At 42.3% G+C, this 20,285-nt stretch overlaps 1 protein-coding gene across 1 annotated transcript in view; it reads left to right on the forward strand.

Annotated features, from left to right (window-relative positions):
- Window positions 1–17,374: 17,374 nt before the first annotated feature.
- LOC113012724 (protein L-Myc-1b-like) overlaps window positions 17,375–20,285 on the forward strand; it is a 3,339-nt gene continuing 428 nt past the window's right edge. Inside the window, exons 1-3 of the mRNA XM_026153025.1 lie at window positions 17,375–17,659; window positions 18,235–18,840; window positions 19,494–20,285. The exon at window positions 19,494–20,285 is cut by the window's right edge and continues 428 nt beyond it. Coding sequence (XP_026008810.1) covers window positions 18,315–18,840; window positions 19,494–20,077 — 1,110 coding nt within the window. The 5' untranslated portion in view covers window positions 17,375–17,659; window positions 18,235–18,314 and the 3' untranslated portion in view covers window positions 20,078–20,285. The remainder of the gene's footprint in view (window positions 17,660–18,234; window positions 18,841–19,493) is intronic.

The following is a 20,285-nucleotide window of genomic DNA, read 5'->3' on the forward strand; positions in this document are numbered from 1 at the left end:
TATGCAGAATCCGTAAACCTGCTCCCAGTTACTGTTTTAGCTGCATGGTGTTTGACGACATGTTGTGAGGTTTAACCTGAGATGCTGGCGTTTCAGGCATAATAACGTTAATTTACAAATCGACACGGGATTTTAATGAATCAATATCACTTTATTCAATTTAGCATGGATTGTAATCAGAAAAGCGATAATCAAAACCCACCCCCAATCAAGAACTTGCAAAGTAAGAACATGATCTATGTAAGGTAGCCTTTTTGTTATTTACAGTTAAAAAGAGGATTAGTGTTACTGTGCGCTGGCTGAGTCTCTTTCCTTTCTTAGAAATAGTTTCTCCTGCTCTGGAGAAAATCCACTTGCATGGAACAGAAGAGGCTGTGGAGTGCAGGAACTACACTGCAAGCTGGTAGATATGCAGGTATTCCTGGGTCCTGCAGACTATCACCTAAAAACAATAAACAAAATGATTTTCTAAACTGTAGCAATGTAATGTACGTATAGTGTCAAATACATTTTTGTAGTCTTCATCAGCTTTAATTGACATGGAAGTGTTCCTAAAGTCATATGCTGGAATGATCACCTCTTCGCTCTCTGTCACCATCAACACACTCCACGAATCCCGTGGATGATTCACTTCCTTATATCCGTTTGAATCAGGTACCGAAGCAGTTACGTGCGTAATGAAGCTTCGGACGTCACTGGTCACGTGATTTTTGCCAAACGAAGCAAGCCTAGACACAGTGCTTCTGAACCAGTGTGTTGTTTTTTTCGACACAAGCTCCGGAGCGTCAGCTTCAAGCGGGCCATCACTACTATACACTCACTGGACATTTTATTAGGCATATCTTAGTAAAGGTGTGGACCCACGTTTGGCTTCAGAGCAGCTTAGACGCAGGAAACTTTCACATAGTTGGTGCGATTTGTTTGGTGCACATTCACGATCTGAATCCCATTTCATCAAATCCCCAAGGCGCTCTATTGGACTGAGATCTGGTGGCACCCACTATGTAATACAATTCCGTTGAAAAATGAATGTAATAATATGAACTTAGCTTTGTGTAAGAGACAAAAAGCACACTAGAAATAGGATAGCCTACAATACACTAAGTGTTCATGGCATGGAATCAACAAGGTGTTGAAAACGTTGCTGTGAGATTCTGGTCCATATTGACATGACAGTGTCACAGAGTTGCTGCATATTTGTCAGCTGCACCTCCATGGCATAAATCTCCTGTTCCACTACATGCCAAATGTGCTCTATTGGGTTGAGATCTGGTGACAATGGGAGTCATTTGAGTACAGTGAACTCATTGTAATGATCAAGAAACCAGTTTGACATGATTTGGACTTTGTGACATGGGGCGTTATCCTCTGGGAAGCAACCATCAAAAGATGGGTACACTGTGGTCATAAAGCGATGTACATGGTCAAGAATATGTTTGTTACTCTGTTTAAAAAAATTCAAATTCAAATTTTATTTGTCACGTACACAGTCATACACAGTACGATATGTAGTGAAATGCTTAGACAACTGCTCGTGACCTAAAGAAAAAAAAAAGAAAAGGCTATGAATAAGATAGGAAATAAATATGAAAAATTAAAAAGGGTAAATTTAACTAGGAAGGAATAAAATATAAATTAAGGTTAAAAATGAAATAACTGTACAACACAAATTAGAATGAATAATAATAATAATAACAATGGATTGGATTTATATAGCGCTTTTCAAGGCACCCAAAGCGCTTTACAATACCACTATTCATTCACTCTCACATTCACACACTGGTGGAGGCAGCTACAGTTGTAGCCACAGCTGCCCTGGGGCAGACTGACAGAAGCGAGGCTGCCATATCGGGTAAATTTAACTGGGAAAGAATAAGATAAAATATATAAATTAAAGTTGAAAATAAAATAACTGTACAACAAAATACACAATACACAGTATAGAACTATATAAGAATGTATGAAGAAATATAAATAAATAAATAAATAAATAAATATATACACAATAACAGCAGCTGTACAAGTATTAACCGGAAATGAAGAATATAGTGACCAGTGTTGTGCAATCCACATTATGTCTTGTGCAGTGCAAATATGCTTAAAGTGATTTAAGTGATGAAGTGAAACCAAAGTCCAGAAAGTCCAGTGTGTGTGTGTAAGAACTGTATGTGTGGGTCAGTACTGTGTGGTGGTGTGATTGAGAGACCGCATCGCCTGCGGGAAGAAGCTCCTCCTCAGTCTCTCTGTGTTGGTCTTCAGGGAGCGGAATCGCTTTCCTGACCTCAGCAGAGAGAACAGTCTGTTGTTGGGATGGCTGAGGTCCTTCACGATCTTCCTGGCCTTGGTCCAGCACCGCCTGCTGTAGATTGAGTGCAGGTCAGGGAGCTCGGAGCGGATGGTGCGCCCAGCTGACCGCACAACCCTCTGTAGAGCTCGTCTGTCCTGCATGGTGCTGTTCCCGAAACAGGTTAAGATGTTTCCCGTCAGGATGCTCTCTATGGTGCAGGAGTAAAAGTTCCTGAGCACCTTGGAGGGCAGTTGGAAGTCTCTCAAGCGTCTGAGGTGGTAGAGACGCTGACGGGCCTTTTTCACCACGGTGTTGATGTGACAGGACCATGACAGGTCCTGCGTGATGTGAACTCCGAGGTATTTGAAGCTGTCCACTCTCTCCACTGGGCACTCGTTAATGACGGGGGTCTGGTAGTTCCTCTCCTGCTTAGTGCTGAAGTCCACTATCAGCTCCTTTGTCTTACTGACGTTTAGAAGGAGGTTGTTCCTCTGGCACCAGTTCTCCAGATTCCTAATCTCCTTCAGGTAGGCCGTCTCGTTGTTATCAGAGATCAGGCCCACCACGACGGTGTCGTCAGCAAACTTAAGATAAGATAAGATAAGATAAGATAGAACTTTATTAATCCCTCGGGTGGGTTCCTCTGGGAAATTCAGTTTCCAAAAGCACAGCACCGACAGAAGTTACAGTTACAGAATGTTATATATATATATATATATATTAGGGGTGCAACGATACACAAAATTCACGGTTCGTTTCGGTTCGATACTTTGGTGTCACGGTTCGATATTTTTTCGATACAAAAAAAATGTTCATGCCTTTTTAATTTGTCATTTATTAAAATTATAAATAGATATTTTAACTCAAAAGTACAGTTTTTAAATTTAACCCTAACCCTTGTGCGTGTTTTTTATTTTGACAGCGAATGCGCACCTGCGGACCACTTATGTGCAGCCCTGGTTATTTAGCTCGTCATATTGCAGCCACAGAAATTATTTTGTCCATGAAACCATAAAGCTGCACTTTCTTTTTGCCTTATAGTCTGATTTGTCATAACTTCTCCGTTTTGTGGTAAGCTTTTCTTTGGCTGTCACTTCTTCACCCTGACCTGTCTTATTTGGCTCAGCAGAACTGAAATGCTTTTACACATGCACTCACATAAGCTCAGCGATTCTCTGCGCGATCAACCTCTCACATGTTTAAGCTTGCTGCGGGAGATTTCACTTGTCATGTTTGCATAGTAAGCTAACGATTAATAAGACAATGTCAGAGGAATTGGTGCACAAATTATCATCACTCACAGATCAGTGCTGTCGCTCTCTATACACAGTTCGCACGATTGCAAAGTGAAAGCAAAAAAACAAGCGCAAATTCAAACGCGATTTCAATATGTCACATATTGGCAGTGGCTCACCGATGCCAATGACATAATTACCCAGCTACATTTCCGAAAGAATGCAAAAGCATTGACATATATTTTTCCTTCCTACAATAGCCCGACGGGAAAAATCGCTAGCCCTGGGACATCGGGCTAGCGATATTGCGAGCCCTGTATCTGATTGAGGAATCACTCATCTTTGGAAAAGAGAGTTTATTACAGAGAAATGGCTCTTTCCAAAATAAAAGCTATACTATACGCTTCTTCTGGGCTATATTCTCAGCAGCATATTAAACATATCAGGTCCCCATAAGGAGAATCCTGTGCTAACGGCTGTCTAAATGACTCTGTAAAGTTTGTAGCATGCATGCTTGTTGTTTTTTTTCTGCTTCCACTTGTCTTTGCACTAGGATGATGTCGGTGTAAATGTGCAGTCATATTTGTTGTGTTCCCACTAGTGCTTTCAGGTTAATCTCGTTGAAATGACCTTAACGCCACAACACGGCAAATCTCCGTTAACGAGCTACCCCTGATCGCCCGTGCGTGGGGCTGGACGGCCAACACATTAACGAGCTAACTGCACTAACACACTAGCTCCCACCCATGTAATTGAGCACTGTGTGGCACATCCAACATACTGTTTTACTTTAGTCCATGACTCGCTTACCTTCAGGGTCATACGTCACATGAAAACCAAAATAATTCCAAATGCCAGATCTGAATGAGGGTGGGGGAGGTTCAATTTGCCATGTTGCAAGGAGAGCTTAAGCTAGCTTGCCCTGCGCTCTTCCTTCTGACGATGCCGTCTGTGTTGAGCGCTCAGTGGATCTGCGCTTGACAGTGCAGCCTAGGCGGAGTAGTTGAACGCAGATCCACTGAGCGCTCAACACAGACAGCATCAGAAGGAAAGTTGATAAAATAAATTACAAATTTTGTATTGTTCGATACATATGTGTACCGAACCGAAAGCACTGTATCGAATGGTTCAATATCAATACGAATATCGTTGCACCCCTACTATTTGGGCACAAGCATCTAATGCAATGAAATAAAATAATAATAATTGCCTATTCTACATGCAAAAAAAAATTTAATATAATATAAGAAGCCACATCATGCAGACAAATATGATTTGTCAGGCTTCAAATGTCTACTGTACAAAAGGCCAGCCAGTTCGCAGAACTCACGAACGGAGCCACATCTGCGGAGTAAGATATCAGCATACGGCTGCCGTTTAGCCAATGAGCGGTGAGGCAACCCATTCTCTTCACCAATCAGAAGACACAATTCTACCTCATCATTACGCACACGTCGACGCAGAGAGTTCGGTCGGAGCTGCAGGTGGGAAGAGTCAGCAGAGTTTTACTCACCGTGTGGATTTTCATTCCTTCTAATGCTGTTAGCAGTGTGCGTCCATGAGACTGTACGTTTCTGTGTTTTATCGTGTTTGTTCTTAGCTGCGGCCATTATCCTCCCTTGTTTAATCCTTGGCGCACACTTCGTTTACCGATTGTTACTGCCGTTTACTGCGAAGCAGCCTCTGCCGTGCGGTCATTAAGGGACCGTCACTAATTTCTCATGTTAGCTCTAATGTAAAGTGCCTAGTTGGGATTTATGTAAATAGTAAAATTAGCATTTGTTGACACTCCCTTATTTTGGTTGACTGTTCCACTATCCAGTATTGTTTGTATTGTTGTATTACACATTTAATTCACTCTGTTCACATAATTATGGAAGACTTTTATGTTCTTTCCAACAGAAACCACACCATCACTCACAGATACCTGAGTGGCAGTGGATTTTGTGGATACGCCATCTGTTCTTATTGGACAACCCTGTTGAGATTGTGGATTCATAGAGTCAGCACCTTAATCATCTACATCAGTCATAGTCAGGAGGTCAAGTCCATCCCTCTTACAGTGACCTCCTCCATTACATCTACACTGTGGAGGGTGCTAAGTGCTGTCTGAGATACCCTCTTGTAATCAGTGTTATGCTTAGAGCTACATTGGGTATTAGTGATTGCAGGTACTCAGTATGGAGCCCTTTTCCCACCAAACGTGCACAGTATTGCAAAACATTATCAATTAATATTTAATCTTCATTTATTATGTATAACTGTAGGGAAACCATTACTTAAGCAGGCATAAAGAAATGCAAAGCAGTTGTGCTACTGTTCAAATTAGTCATGCTACCTGTGGTCAATGTTTGGGAAAATGAAAAATAAAAATCTTTTATGAGGCATTGTATAGTGCAAAAGACCACTCCTCCTGTTTGGATTCCTCATTTTCCAGCCTGGTACTGTGCAAATAAGCCTGGCTGATAAAGTCATGTCATCTGTTCTCAAATGTAGCATATTCCAAAAGGGAAGTGGGGCCTTTTTTGAAACAAGATACAATCTGTTCTCTTCATACATGCATACATGCAAATAGCTTAAAAGGCACCATACAGGACTGTGCACTTTATATATGTAAGACTGCAGTAAAGCAGTAGTTTCCTTTTTAACACTGGACGTCTCAGAGAGCAGCCATTTGGCTTTTCTACCTTTAAAACCTGCCTTCCAGCCAAATGGCTGGTAGGCTTTTAGCTAATATCCTTAATCACCTGTGAACAGCTGCTTTTGTTATGTAAATAAGGTTTGGCCATGCTGAGCCACTTGGAGTGGTTAGTTTCCTGAGCCACAAGGAAACTTGTGTTTCACTTTGCCATCTTAGGGAGAAATCAACACACATGGGTGTATTTCCTGTGTTGCTGAGATTTATTGATAAAAACAGTACAAAAAAACAACAACAACCATTTGCACACATATTTACAAATAATAATAAAAAGTGAGTGAGTACATTTCAACATTTTCAGCAATCACTCACAATCCTGGCACTGCCATGGTATCTGTAGTCTGCATTTACCACATGTGTATCTGTAGCAGTGAACACATCGCACAGTGGCATGATTGTTCTTGCATTTGTGTTTGACCTGACACATGGCTCTTTTTCCAGGGCTAGGTGTGGAGGGTTGTGTCTGAAGCAACTGTTCTTTTCTTGCCTTCTTCCCAGCTACATGAGAGTGAGCCAACTCTCTTGCAAGTTCCACCAGGAAGTCCACCCGTCTTTCCTGCGTCCCGGTGCATGCTTGATACAGCACATGTGCATTCAGTGCTGCCATGTCAATCATGTTATAGAACACGGCAAATGGCCAGCGCCGTGTTCCTCTGCGGACAGTGTACTCCCGCACCATCTGGTCCATCACATCCACGCCACACTTTGTGGTGTTGTAAAGGGTGACGGTGTTTGGCTTCCTTTTGGTGGTGTTATCAGTCTGAACCACGCTGTGCATGCTGCTAAGAATATAGACTGTCTTCTTCCGTTTGGCCGCATACGCCGTCAGCGTGGCAGCAGAGGTTGAAAACACCTAAGAAATAAGATAAATTGTTATTTCTATAGCACTTTTACACACAATGAAACACATAAACATAGAACCACAAAAGACCTGCAACATACCTGAGTGGTGAATTCATTGCGATCTGTGCGTCTAGCGGATTGAGGAATTTCCCGGCGAATCTTGTTGACTGTGCCGAGGACGGTGGTTTTCCGTCTAAGAAGTTTTTGCGCAAGTGAAAGCGATGTGAAAAAATTGTCCGTGGTAACATTTCTGCCCTTGTCTAGGAATGGTTCCATCAGCCTCATTACTACATTTTCAGACAGTCTCTCCCCACTGGGACGATTGTGGTCCTTGCCAAGATATGGGAAGACATTGCAAATGTACTTGGATTTTAGGTCGCAAGCCACCCAAAACTTGATCCCAAACTTGTCAGGTTTACTTGCAATATACTGCAGGAAACAGCACCGAGTCTTTGATGGGACTGCAGCGAACTTATCAGTCTTTGCTCGATCACTGCGGGTGGACCTGTCATCAAAGCGTAGGTGTTGCATGATGTCTTGGAAGCGGTTTTGCGGTATAGTTCCAATGATCTGTGGGTTTCCCAGGTTTGCTGACCAGCAGTCACGTAGTGATGGAACCCTAGTAACCCCCCGCAAGACAATTGCATCCACCTCAACACAAAAGGAAGTTCACAGCTTTTAGCAGCTCCCCCCCACACACACAAACAAAGAGGCAGTTGGCAGTTAGAAATCAGCAATCATTCACACACCCCCACTCCCCTCCAGAATTCTCAGATAACGACCTAATTTACATATGAATTGATGCTAAAAGACTAGCCAATTTAGCTTCCACTTGGCTGACAGAGGGTTAGAAAAGTCTGAGACATAAGATTTCAGCTTGTGAATGTAAATTAAATAGATTAATAATGTTTCAATATAAATATGTTACAAAATGCTTTAAGAGCAAAAATTCAAAAACTGCTGTAAGTGAATTGTGGAATGTCCACTGACATTTCTTCCCTCAGCAGTACGATCTGGCCATATAACATTTACATACTGCCAAAGTTATTAGGCCTGTGCACTGAGCCTTCACTGTGTCATTGTGAACAGCACTATTATGTTTTTATGGCCTCAATAACAGGGGTCATTAACCTTTTTGTTCCCATTCCTTTTTGTTCGAACACAGAACCTTGTTGGAATTTGAGCATATACTAAAAAGAGACATGGAACCCATTACAACAAATCTGATAATACCAAACAAACACACTGGAGGAGTTTATGCTTCTTTTTAAAGAAAACTAAAAGACACAATTTTCTCCCAGCCGGAGTGAAACAAAGTCTATATGGTTACTTTGGTGTCAGTGCAGAGAACTTAGCTAGTCTTATGACATATAATAACCTGAAACATCTTAATCCTGCACATATAGATGCTTAGGAAAACTGCATTCCAGTTTAAAACGCTTTATGTAAATGAATAAAACCACAAAGGCTGCTTTTACTGAGAAAATTTAGTTTTTGTTTCTATCGGGGTGTAATAACACATCTTATAAAATATTTAATCTCATTTATCAAAGAGTGTACAGTTAGTATGTGTTGTTTTTGCGTGTAAGAAAGATCAATCTGGCTACATAATTTACTTTATATTTCATCAATTAAAAAAAAAAAATTCTATCCAGATCAGGGTCACAGAAAGCAAACAGAGACAGGGTACACGCCAGAGAGGTCAACAGTCTATCACAGAGAGACATACAACCATGTACTCTCACCCGCAATCAATTTATAATCAATAAATAAGCCAACAAGCATGTTTTAAGACTGTGGGAGTAAAACATAGAAACAGAGGGCCCCGGGCTGGCACATTCAAACCCTGAACCTACTGACTGTGAGGCAACAGCGTGTTTAATTTTATAGGCCTTTTCTAATGAAAATGCAAATTTACCTGTAGTTAAAAACTGAGGACTTGGAAGCAGCACAAGTGAGTCCTTCTGTGGTTGCTGATGAGTTTATACTTTCTGGTAAAAACAACAAAAAAACAACAACTAAAGTATATATATTTAGTATCTTCAGATAACTGAAGGAGCCTAAAATACGATCGTATAGTAATATCTGAACAGTTCAATTAAATTATAACAATCATAAAAATATGCCTGTTTCAGCACCAGAAGAAAATAATCTCTTCGCAAACTATATGCAGCAAAAACTTTAATTCTAGCGCCATCTAGTGGATTTACCCATACATAGAAAGCGAAAATTTGCCAGAACGGAAAAGATGTGAATCTCATAAATCTGTGACGCGAATTCACTATTTTTAGACCCAGCAATGATACATGATTCACTAAAACCATGATTCAGATGAAGTGGTCCCTATTATTTTTCACTATTGACTCATAGGGTACCTGGATTACTCATATGGGTGAGCTGGAAGCGGCACAAACAAAATGAGTCCTTTCGTGGTTGCAAGGCAGAAATTCAAAGAATAACAAGGATATATATATATATATATATATATATATATATATATATATATATATCCATTCGCTTCCGCTTATCCTTTCCAGGGTCGCGGGGGGCGCTGGAGCCTATCCCAGCTGTCATGGGGCGAGAGGCAGGGTACACCCTGGACAGGTCGCCAGTCTGTCGCAGGGCCAACACACAGGGACAGACAACCATTCGCTCTCACATTCACTCGCACATTCACACCTAGTGGCAATTTGGATTATCCAATTAACCTATCCCCACAAGTTGCATGTCGAATCGAATCGAATCGAATTTCCCAGAGGAACCCACCCGAGGGATTAATAAAGTTCTATCTTATCTTATCTTATCTTATGTCTTTGGACGGTGGGAGGAAGCCGGAGTACCCGGAGAGAACCCACGCAAACACGGGGAGAACATGCAAACTCCACACAGAAAGACCCCGGCCTGATGGGTGTTTATATATATATATATATATATATATATATATATATATATATATATATATATATATATATATATATATATATATATATATCTCCCTACATTACTGGAAAAGGGCTTCTGTACGACTGTTTACAATTTGTAGTGATGCTGTTTGTGATCTTTTCAAAATTACAGCTTCTCTGCATAGTGGTAGATATCGTTATTGCAATATTGAACTATTGCAATAGATAAATAAAAAAAAGATTTAAAAAAAATCTGAGAATCATCTTCTCAAAATCAGTGAAGGTGAGGCACAGCTTAATCCTTTTTAATGAGCCTTAGCTCAAAGAAGCTTGCTCTGACAACAGCTTCATTTTGTTGATTAGTGGTTTCGGTTAACCGGTGTTTCTAAATTGCCCATAGGTGTGAATGTGAAGGATCTAATGTAAGGGCCAAGAACACCACTTACGATGGTGAGAGGATTGTAACAATAGAACATCAGTTTTCTCTTCCATCCATCCTCTTTTCCTTGTCAGGGTCGCAAGAGTCAGGGTCCACCCTGGACACGTCGCCAGGCTAACAGACTGTCATTCGCATTCAACTCAACCTCACTACTGCATGTCTTTGGACTGTGGATATAGGCTAAATGGTGGAATTGAACTCAGGACCTTCCTTCTGTGAGACAACAGTGCTAATCAACAGCTGCCTGTTTCTTCATTTCAAATTCAAATCAAATTCAAATTCAAATTCAAATTTTATTTGTCACATACACAGTCATACACAGTACGATATGTAGTGAAATGCTTGGACAACTGCTCGTGACCTAAAGAAAACAAAAAAGGAAAAGGCTATGAATAAGATAGGAAATAAATATGAAAAATTAAAAAGGGTAAATTTAACTAGGAAGGAATAAAATATAAATTAAGGTTAAAAATGAAATAACTGTACAACACAAATTAGAATGAAGGGTAAATTTAACTGGGAAGAATAAGATAAAGATAAATATATAAATTAAAGTTGAAAATAAAATAACTGTACAACAAAATACACAATACACAATATAGAACTATATAAGAATGTATGAAGAAATCTAAATATAAATAAATATATACACAATAACAGCAGCTGTACAAGTATTAACCGGAAATGAAGAATATAGTGACCAGTGTTGTGCAAAACCAAAGTCCAGAAAGTCCAGTGTGTGTGTGTAAGAACCATATGTGTGGGTCAGTACTGTGTGGTGGTGTGATTGAGAGACCGTATCGCCTGCGGGAAGAAGCTCCTCCTCAGTCTCTCTGTGTTGGTCTTCAGGGAGCGGAATCGCTTTCCTGACCTCAGCAGAGAGAACAGTCTGTTGTTGGGATGGCTGAGGTCCTTCACCATCTTCCTGGCCTTGGTCCAGCACCGCCTGCTGTAGATTGAGTGCAGGTCAGGGAGCTCGGAGCGGATGGTGCGCTCAGCTGACCGCACAACCCTCTGTAGAGCTCGTCTGTCCTGCATGGTGCTGTTCCCGAACCAGGTTAAGATGTTTCCCGCCAGGATGCTCTCTATGGTGCAGGAGTAAAAGTTCCTGAGCACCTTGCAGGGCAGTTGGAAGTCTCTCAAGCGTCTGAGGTGGTAGAGACGCTGTCGGGCCTTTTTCACCACGGTGTTGATGTGACAGGACCATGACAGGTCCTGCGTGATGTGAACTCCGAGGTATTTGAAGCTGTCCACTCTCTCCACTGGGCACTCGTTGATGACGGGGGTCTGGTAGTTCCTCTCCTGCTTAGTGCTGAAGTCCACTATCAGCTCCTTTGTCTTACTGACGTTTAGAAGGAGGTTGTTCCTCTGGCACCAGTTCTCCAGATTCCTAATCTCCTTCAGGTAGGCCGTCTCGTTGTTATCAGAGATCAGGCCCACCACAACGGTGTCGTCAGCAAACTTGATGATGGTGGTGGAGCTGGTAGTGGCCACACAGTCATATGTGTACAAAGAGTACAGCAGGGGGCTCAGAACACACCCCTGGGGGGCTCCAGTGCTTAATTTAAAAATTAGGGTCAGCCATGTTTTAATGCTTCCTGTTGGGTGGCATCATGTTTCAGTTGTATTTTTTAAAAAAATAAAGACTAAAATGAGCACAAAATGAGAAAGAAAAAAAAGATGTGATTTTTGAAGTAGACACTGCTCAGTACTTTTGATTTGTTTCCTAATGTGTTTTAAATGCAAGACTTTGCTCACTCTTTGAGCAGTTTTTACCTGCGTGCATTAAAAATAGCTGCCTGCCTTCCAACATCTCCCTCTCTGTTATCTCACTCTAGTTTTTCAGGTGCACTTCAAAGAAACCAATTCCCAGATTATTTACCCTTAGCAAGCACCAGGTGGCAGTCTAAGTCAGTCTACTATAGCAGTGTTCTCATGGCCTCTTTGAACCGTTTCATTAAACTTTGGCACATACCTGTTAACTGCAAAAGTCTTGAGCCAACACTAATTTCTTTCTATTTCGTTAGGAAAAAGAGAAGTAGCTGCAGCGGTTCACTGAAATATGCATGGAAATTGAGTGTATGGCGGCGGGGGGGCAATTCTAACAAACTTCAAAGTCAATATTTGGTATGAACACCTTTATTCTTTCCTGAACTTCTCTGCACATATTGAAAATTTTAACCAAAAACTTTAAACCTGAAGTGATGACTCTATCAGACGTGTTGCTACTGATCGGCAAATCATCCTTATGTAATTTGGCATGCCTCAGCATTTTCTCCCCATTTCCCCGTTTCTGGCTAATAGATCTTTGCACATCAGATCAGTGCACAACTACAATTTTATGCCCGTTATGACTATCTGGCATTTTTCAGAGATTCAACTAAAGAGGTGAACAAATGATGTGTTTTTGTGACAGGCTGCTAGAAACACAAAGATTCTTTGCTAGGTTCTCAATTTTAGACAAAACACTGGTTTGTCCTTTGAAATATTTGCACAGAACTTAGTTAATCTTGTATGTAAAGTGCTTCATTGGGTTTGAAGTGACTGACAGTGCTGTGATGAGAAACTGCAGAATGGTGAAAAAAATCAATTAAAAACTGTAAACATTCTTCAATCATATCTTTAACCACACTCACTTTCCACAAGTGTTGATTTCATCATTGTGTTAATTCAATAACTTACACAGCAATCATATCTACAATCCTTTCACTATGTGCGGCAGTTAACTGAGGAAGTGAACACGTGTGAGATAACATCAGCAGTGAAAAGCTGATGTAATGCGTGCTTTGACTGATACAAATCTTTGGTATGTGACAACAGTTAACAGGTAAAACTGGCGCCCTGCTGAATGCACTCTCATAGTATTCTCAGGAAGGCCCTGAGGTGTCACACTATGATGGCTTACATCCCACGGGAGCAATAAGACTTTGGGGATTTATTTATGTTTTCTTTCTCCTGCGCAGTTGGTTGGCTGGTTCCATTTTTAGACCTGTTAAAGATATTTGGGAGGATAGGGTCAGAGTTCGGGGTTAGGAGGTTCTGTGTGTCACTGGGGTCGTGGGGAACAGGGCACCCCCTCCCTTCTGTAGCAAATGGGTACAATTCTACAGACAGACCCTGAAAACCCATCGAAATTCCTCCACAGCAGTGCTTGATGTTCTTCATGCTGCTGAGTGGGTGTTACAGATACATGAGGGCTCTACTAAGGGGGAAACCAAAGTCCCTACACCCTTTTTACCACCCTCACACATATGTTACTATAACAATAAAGAACAAAGGAGGGTACTTGAAGTTAAGCTGGGCAGTGACCTGGGGAGATACTATTGTTGGTGTTAAGCATTGTTACCCCTACATTGTCTCGGATGAGGAAAGTATCTCCAGGTTTTAACGAAAGGGACCGAAAAGACGAGCAGAGGAGGAGGAACTCATCTGAATTTTATGAGACCAGTGTTTTTCTTCTTTCTCTTTGGCAGGGATGAAACAGTCCCAACATAGCAGACTGAGGGCTGGTCCACTGTGTAATTATAGGATGTGAAGCTGCAGGATCTAAAGCCTGTGGTCTTTGCTTTGAGGGCAAAAGAGCTCCAAAATCAGCTTAAAATGAGCCCAGATTTCAAAGTGTTCAACTCATTTTTTATTTAGACCACGTTGAATCTGCTTTAAAATATCACAAGGTTCTGCAGACATTATGAGTTTTCCTTTATTTTTGCTATTTTTAAAAAGTCACAACAATTTGAACAACACAAATAAGATGAACTCTATATTGATACGAAGACTTGTAACTTAAATTCAGCTTATACTTTAGACATATGTCTCACGTCCTGGGCGCTCACTACTAGGGATGGGTATCGTTTAGGTTTTATCCGATACCGGTGCCAAATCGGTACTTTTGAAACGGTGCCGGTGCTCAAACGGTGCTCAAACCGGTGCTTAAAGAATGGAGAACACAAAATTGGTCCAAAAACCTCTCATGTTCAGCTGTTTTTTGTAAAAATATAACAATGTTAGCCTTTTCTGCAGCTATGGGGCATATATGGTATCACTCTTGGCTGGAAGCAGTGCTTAAACAATGGAAAAAACACAAACTTTGTCCTAAACCTCTCATGTTTAACTGTTTTCCACTTTTTCTTTGGTCATTTTAGCCTTTTTAGCCAGGGTGAAGGGAGTATCTGCCATCAAACAAGAAGACAGCAGCATGTAGCTATGATGATGTTTGCTAGTTCACCTTACATGCATTAATGTAATAACGTGGTTAGCCTACTCACGCAGAGAAGAACGGCTGCTGCTGCCATCATCATCCGTCATCATTTCTGCTACACTGGCAGGGCTAGGGGCCAGGACTCTCCTCTTCGTGTTTTTGGGGGATGTTGCATAACAGGCAACCCACCCGCAGTAGATGTGCACGGTGTGAGGTCTCGCAGCAAGCTATCAAATACGGCGCATTTCTGGGCTTTTAAAAAAAACGCTATGCGTCGCCAGGTGTTTCATCGGATTTGAGGTGTTACCTCCTTTGACAGTATCACAGTATCAGCTTAAAGCACTTGTTGCTGCTGAGTTTGCATATTTTGCTATGAAGTACAGCCAGACTTTTAACCGCTTCGCCTTGGGCATTTTTAATCTGTAGCTCTGCTTTAACAGAACGTACGTACGTACCTGGCCCTGCCTACTATCCTCGGAAACGTAAAATGATTGGCTAGAATCTAAAGTGTATCACAGCTCAGGAAAAAAAAGCACCGAAATAAAGCACCGAAATGTGCGCTGCTTTTCGGTCTGGTTACTACCGTTTATGTCAGAACCGGTGCCATCATGGCACCGGACACCGGTACCCATCCCTACTCACTACTGAGTTTAAGTTCTGAACTTTCAGTGGAGATAGAAATGGTTACTCTTGGCATACGCCATCTGCTCAGGAAGCTCTAATTATGTGTTGAAACGCTCCAGAGCTGCTACTTGCCGGGCTGTGTTTGGAGAGTTTATGTAGTCTTTTGTAAGCTGGTGATCTTTAAAATCAAGAATTAAAAATTTTAATCTCTCAGTGCTTCAAAATCCTCAAAAAAAATAAAAAATCCTATCTTCTGACTCTACTTATGTCGTGCCAGGACCAGGGCAATTATTAGAAGATCCAGTAATCAATTTTCCTCAAACTGACTGAAACTGCCTTTGCTGCCCAAACCGACAGTGGCATGTGGCCAACTTAAAGTCAGTCACTGACCAAATAAGCCCCAGTCACCAATCAGAATCCACAATTTGGCTTCAGTATCACAGCGTGCGTACCCTATGGACCAAACCAATCAATATTTTAGGAGGGTGGAAAGATTTGGGATGGCGTACAACACTGGCAAACTTTGACCTTTTGCTTGCCAGTGAGCACAAAGCCTCATCATTATCCAGTGATTACATCATGATCAGTGTTAACATGATTAAATCTCTGAGGTCACTTGAGGGCAGACTTATGCTGCTGGCAAAGCTGTAACTGTCATCTGTAAGCAGGAAGTTAAAAGCAAACATAGCAGTGTTTGTTTAACACGTTAACCTGCAGCTGCTGGAAAACTTTGCACCAACTGTAAAGAAGATTACTCTGATCACTTCACCCCCACCGCCAGATATTTTAACACCTGAACTTGGTGCTTGGTGATCTTTTGTGATAAAAGCTGGTCGTTCAAAGGTGTGCGCTCCACCCAGCGGCAGGACAATGTTTCATAACTTGGGACAGAATACACCTATTAACTACTTCAGACTCTGTCTTTGTGGACATGTTGTGTATGGAAATGAAGGTCTATCTCCTTTGAATTCATAGCTTTTGTAATACAAATGAAGAGGCCTGCTAGTGTGATTCAACAGGGGTTTGCATGCAGCTTTGGAAAACTGCTCCATGCCCAGTCAATCCACATTTGAACTCATTTAAGAGTAACTTCTTACCACTGCTTATCAGTAATGGAGATTAACTCCAACTACTCTGGCATTTTTTTTATAGCCTTTAACTGGCAGTTCTGCTGATTTTGATGGGATTAGAGAAAACGGTCTTAATCTTAAAAGTATTGTTTGGTTTCAGGGTTGACAGCCTTGTCTCGCAGTTTTGTTTGATTAGAATAGAATTAGAATTAGAATTAGAACAGAATAGAATAGAATAGAATTCAACTTTGTTGTCATTGCACATGGGCAACGAAATGCAGTTTGCATCCATCCAGAAGTGCTTTAGTGATATAGATATATTACAATATATCAGATTAGAGACTGAAGTGAGTAACGACATCAACTGCAACGTGGCCCCACAGTGAAAACTATGCAGGGTCTAAAACTGATTTAGGGCTACATGCAAAACAATGTCAAAATACTGAGTCAGCCCTTTATCTGCAGCACTTTTCATGCAAAAATGGCTCCCGTGGGTATTATCATGTCAAGCACAAATATTTTATTGGACCAGAATGCATCAGATTCAACATTTTACTCTTTAATTTTGTAACAAAATGAAAACCGAAAACTGACATGTAATTAAACGAGTTAAACGAAACATTTTGGGCATGCAGTTTTGTTGACTGTGACAAGTTAAAATCCATTAGGTTTTAGTAATATATTATTTAGTGCTTTATAATTTATGATTAACCATAAAACGTTCAATTCAAAGTTAAAATTCAATAAGGTGGAAATATTCCACACCACACCAAACAGTAACAAGTCTTGATCTAGCACGTTTGCCCTGCATTGTTCTTCTGCAATGGAAAACATTTCCTAGCTTCCCTTATTCTTCTTTCCCCCATTAGCCCACAATTGCCAAGAACAGTGAAAAATGATATGAAAACAAGTGTCAGTTATTGTAATCATTACTGGTGTAGCAGCCAGGGCGGGGCTGTGCAACAACCCCACTTACACTACGGCTCTGATGCAAATGAAGGGGACTTACCCGGATCTACAGCTTGCTGCAGAATTTTCTGAGGCTCCTCCCTGCTTCAGACGCCTTATAACAGGGTATCTCACTGGCGCGAAAAACGCACTGTGTGGCTCTTTATTGTGGAGGCCGGAGAGAGTATCGTGCGTGCTGTTTCTGCACCGGCGTTTTTTGGGCTCCCTCTTATTTTTTAGTTCTTTTGTTTTATTTATCTGGAACAAAAACGTGTAGATCGCACACCGGAAACAACTGGATTTGGTTTTAATCCATTACATTTTCGTGAATTGGGTCTTTCGTTGCCGTTAGGTGGGATTTCTATTTTTTCCCCTGTGCGCTTTATTACGCATCGGACATTTCGAGGAGAGCCGGTAAGTGGTTTAATTCTGTAGTCTCGTCTTTGAAAGTTTCACTTGAAGAAACGGACCTGTTCAGTAACAGTGTGCCTGCTCAGTGATCTCCTCTACCGCTTCACATAGCTGCTTAGTGGAACAAAGCGCTGTTTTCAATTCAGGAAATACTGTCTGGCACTTTTACGCAGGTATTGTAGCCTCTCGTATGCCCTCACACTTGTTTTAAATCCCAAGTTTGCACACACACACACACACACACACACACACACACACACACACACACACACACACACACACACACACACACACACACACACACACACACACACTTATATATAACTAGATTATTTAATAACCATATGTGTCTGAACAGCTTGAGTCCATCAGCACAAAGAGGAGCATCTGCAAGATGGCATCAATTATTGATATGGTCCCATTTGTAGAAAGTAGGCTGTTAGGGGGATTGCGATGTCCTGATAGTGTCCCATTAGATGGATGGGCTACTTGATATGTGATCGTGCATGTGCTGGGAACTAGGCTGCTTTAAAAAGATCATTGCTAATCTCTCTGAAATTTCCTCTCTGGTTGTGCAGAACGTTGTTCAGAAGCCACTCGTGTGTGCCACTGGATCATTCCTGGGAATAAACTCTGGAGGATATTATTAGCCGGGAAAATGGACTTCGACTCGCACTATTTTTTCGATTATTTGGATACCGAGGAGGATTTTTACAAATCAACCGCACCAAGCGAGGACATATGGAAAAAGTTCGAGCTGCTTCCCACCCCTCCCATGTCTCCCACCCGGACTCTGTACCCCCTCTCGCCGGGAGACAGGCTCAGCGTGTTTTCCAAAATGCTGGGCCAGGAGGACGAGTGCGAGGGTCAGTTCATCCCGGACACCGAGGAGTTATTCGGTAACCTCAGCTCCCACATAATTCAGGACTGCATGTGGAGTAGCTTCTCTGCCAGCAAGCAGCTGGAGAAGGTCAACGGGAGAACGCCGGCTGCGGGGCACACCGGTGTTTCCCCCGTCCCCCAGATCTCCGCAAGAGCGAACAAAGCGCAGTGCGTCTCGCCCGGTAGCCTGCTCTCCATCAAGGCGACGGACTGCGTTGACCCCGCTGCTGTTCTCACCTTCCCCGCAAGCAGCTGCAGGAAGCCGGCGTCGTCTGGCTCTGAGTCCCGCTCTGATTCCTCTGGTAAGGATACAGCCATGCCTCTGATTTGCCCCACCCTGCCCTGCTCCAGGATTAAATTGCCCATAACAGTGCGTAATTTGGAAAGCGGGGGCTGCGGTTGCATAGCTGTGGTCTGACTTGCATGGCGAGGTTATCAAGTGTGACACAGTCACCTAAAGGCTGGAAGCTTGCTGAGTGTAGTATTTTAAAAACCGCGCCCCTGCTACTCTCGCTCTACCCCCCTTCAATTCTCTGTCTTCCTCTGGCTCTGCATTGAAATCAGAGTGCAGTAGAAGGGTGGGGTAACCCGCTGATGATTTATTGCTGCTTCAAAAACACTGACAGACCGTGAGAATAACTTTCAAGCATTTCCCAAATTAGGGGTTGTCCCCTATCAGCATAAAAAAGTCTTCATTGAAACTGCTGAATAATGCTCAGTGGTTAAAGCCTCAATTCTTGCCATGGAATTGAACCTGGCATGCACCACCACTGCTCTAAGCGCCTCACCTGCTGCTCTGCCATCCTGGCACTGACGGATAGAGATTTGCTTGTTTGTTTTATGGAATTGCTTTTAAAGGTTGAACTAGCTTGAGTGCTTTGTAGGAATTTGCAAGTTTGTAGAGTGAGTCCCTTTTCTGTGTTTACTGATGAGTTATTTGTCTGTGTGATGACAGATGATGAAGAGGAGATCGATGTCGTCACTGTGGAGAACAAGCAGAACCGGGTGCGGCTGGTAAATGTCCGAAAACCAGTCACCATAACGGTCCGAGCAGACCCCTGCCCCAAACGTTTTCACATGTCTGTCCACAGACAGCAGCACAACTATGCCGCTCGTTCCCCAGACAGTGAGCCAGAACCGGAGGAGGAGGAAGAGGATGACGATGAGGAGGAGGAGGAGGAAGAACCCCCAAGCAAGCGTGCCTTTATGGGACCTGGTGCTTCAGCTCATGTCTCCCAACCATCATCCTCCTCGGAGGCTTCGCAGAACTCGGACACAGACGACACGGACCGCAGACGGAACCACAATTTCCTTGAGAGGAAGAGGAGGAATGACCTCAGGTCTCGTTTCCTTGCCCTACGGGATCAGATCCCTGGCCTGGAGTCGGCCAAAACGCCAAAGGTGGCCATCCTGACCCAGGCGACAGAGTACCTCATGGAGCTGCACAGCAGGGAGAAACGGCAGCTGCAGGAGAAGAAGCGCCTCAAATCCAGACGCCAGCAGCTCCTTCGCAGGCTATCTGAACTCAAGTGCTCTTGAGCCTCCAAACAAGCGCGCCTTCAAAATAAACTGCCTCATTCACCCCCGAGAACTTTTGCTCACAAGTTACCCGTCACTTTTGAAAAGCTATGCTTTTTTTCTCCTACATGCCTCATGTGAATAGCTGTGAAATTTTTTCGGAATGCATTCAGCTGTTGTTGTGAATTGACTGTGCTGGCCTGTGAACCTGTTCTGATGATGAGGAGTG

Source organism: Astatotilapia calliptera, chromosome 19, assembly GCF_900246225.1.
Source record: "Astatotilapia calliptera chromosome 19, fAstCal1.2, whole genome shotgun sequence".
NCBI lineage: Eukaryota > Metazoa > Chordata > Actinopteri > Cichliformes > Cichlidae > Astatotilapia > Astatotilapia calliptera.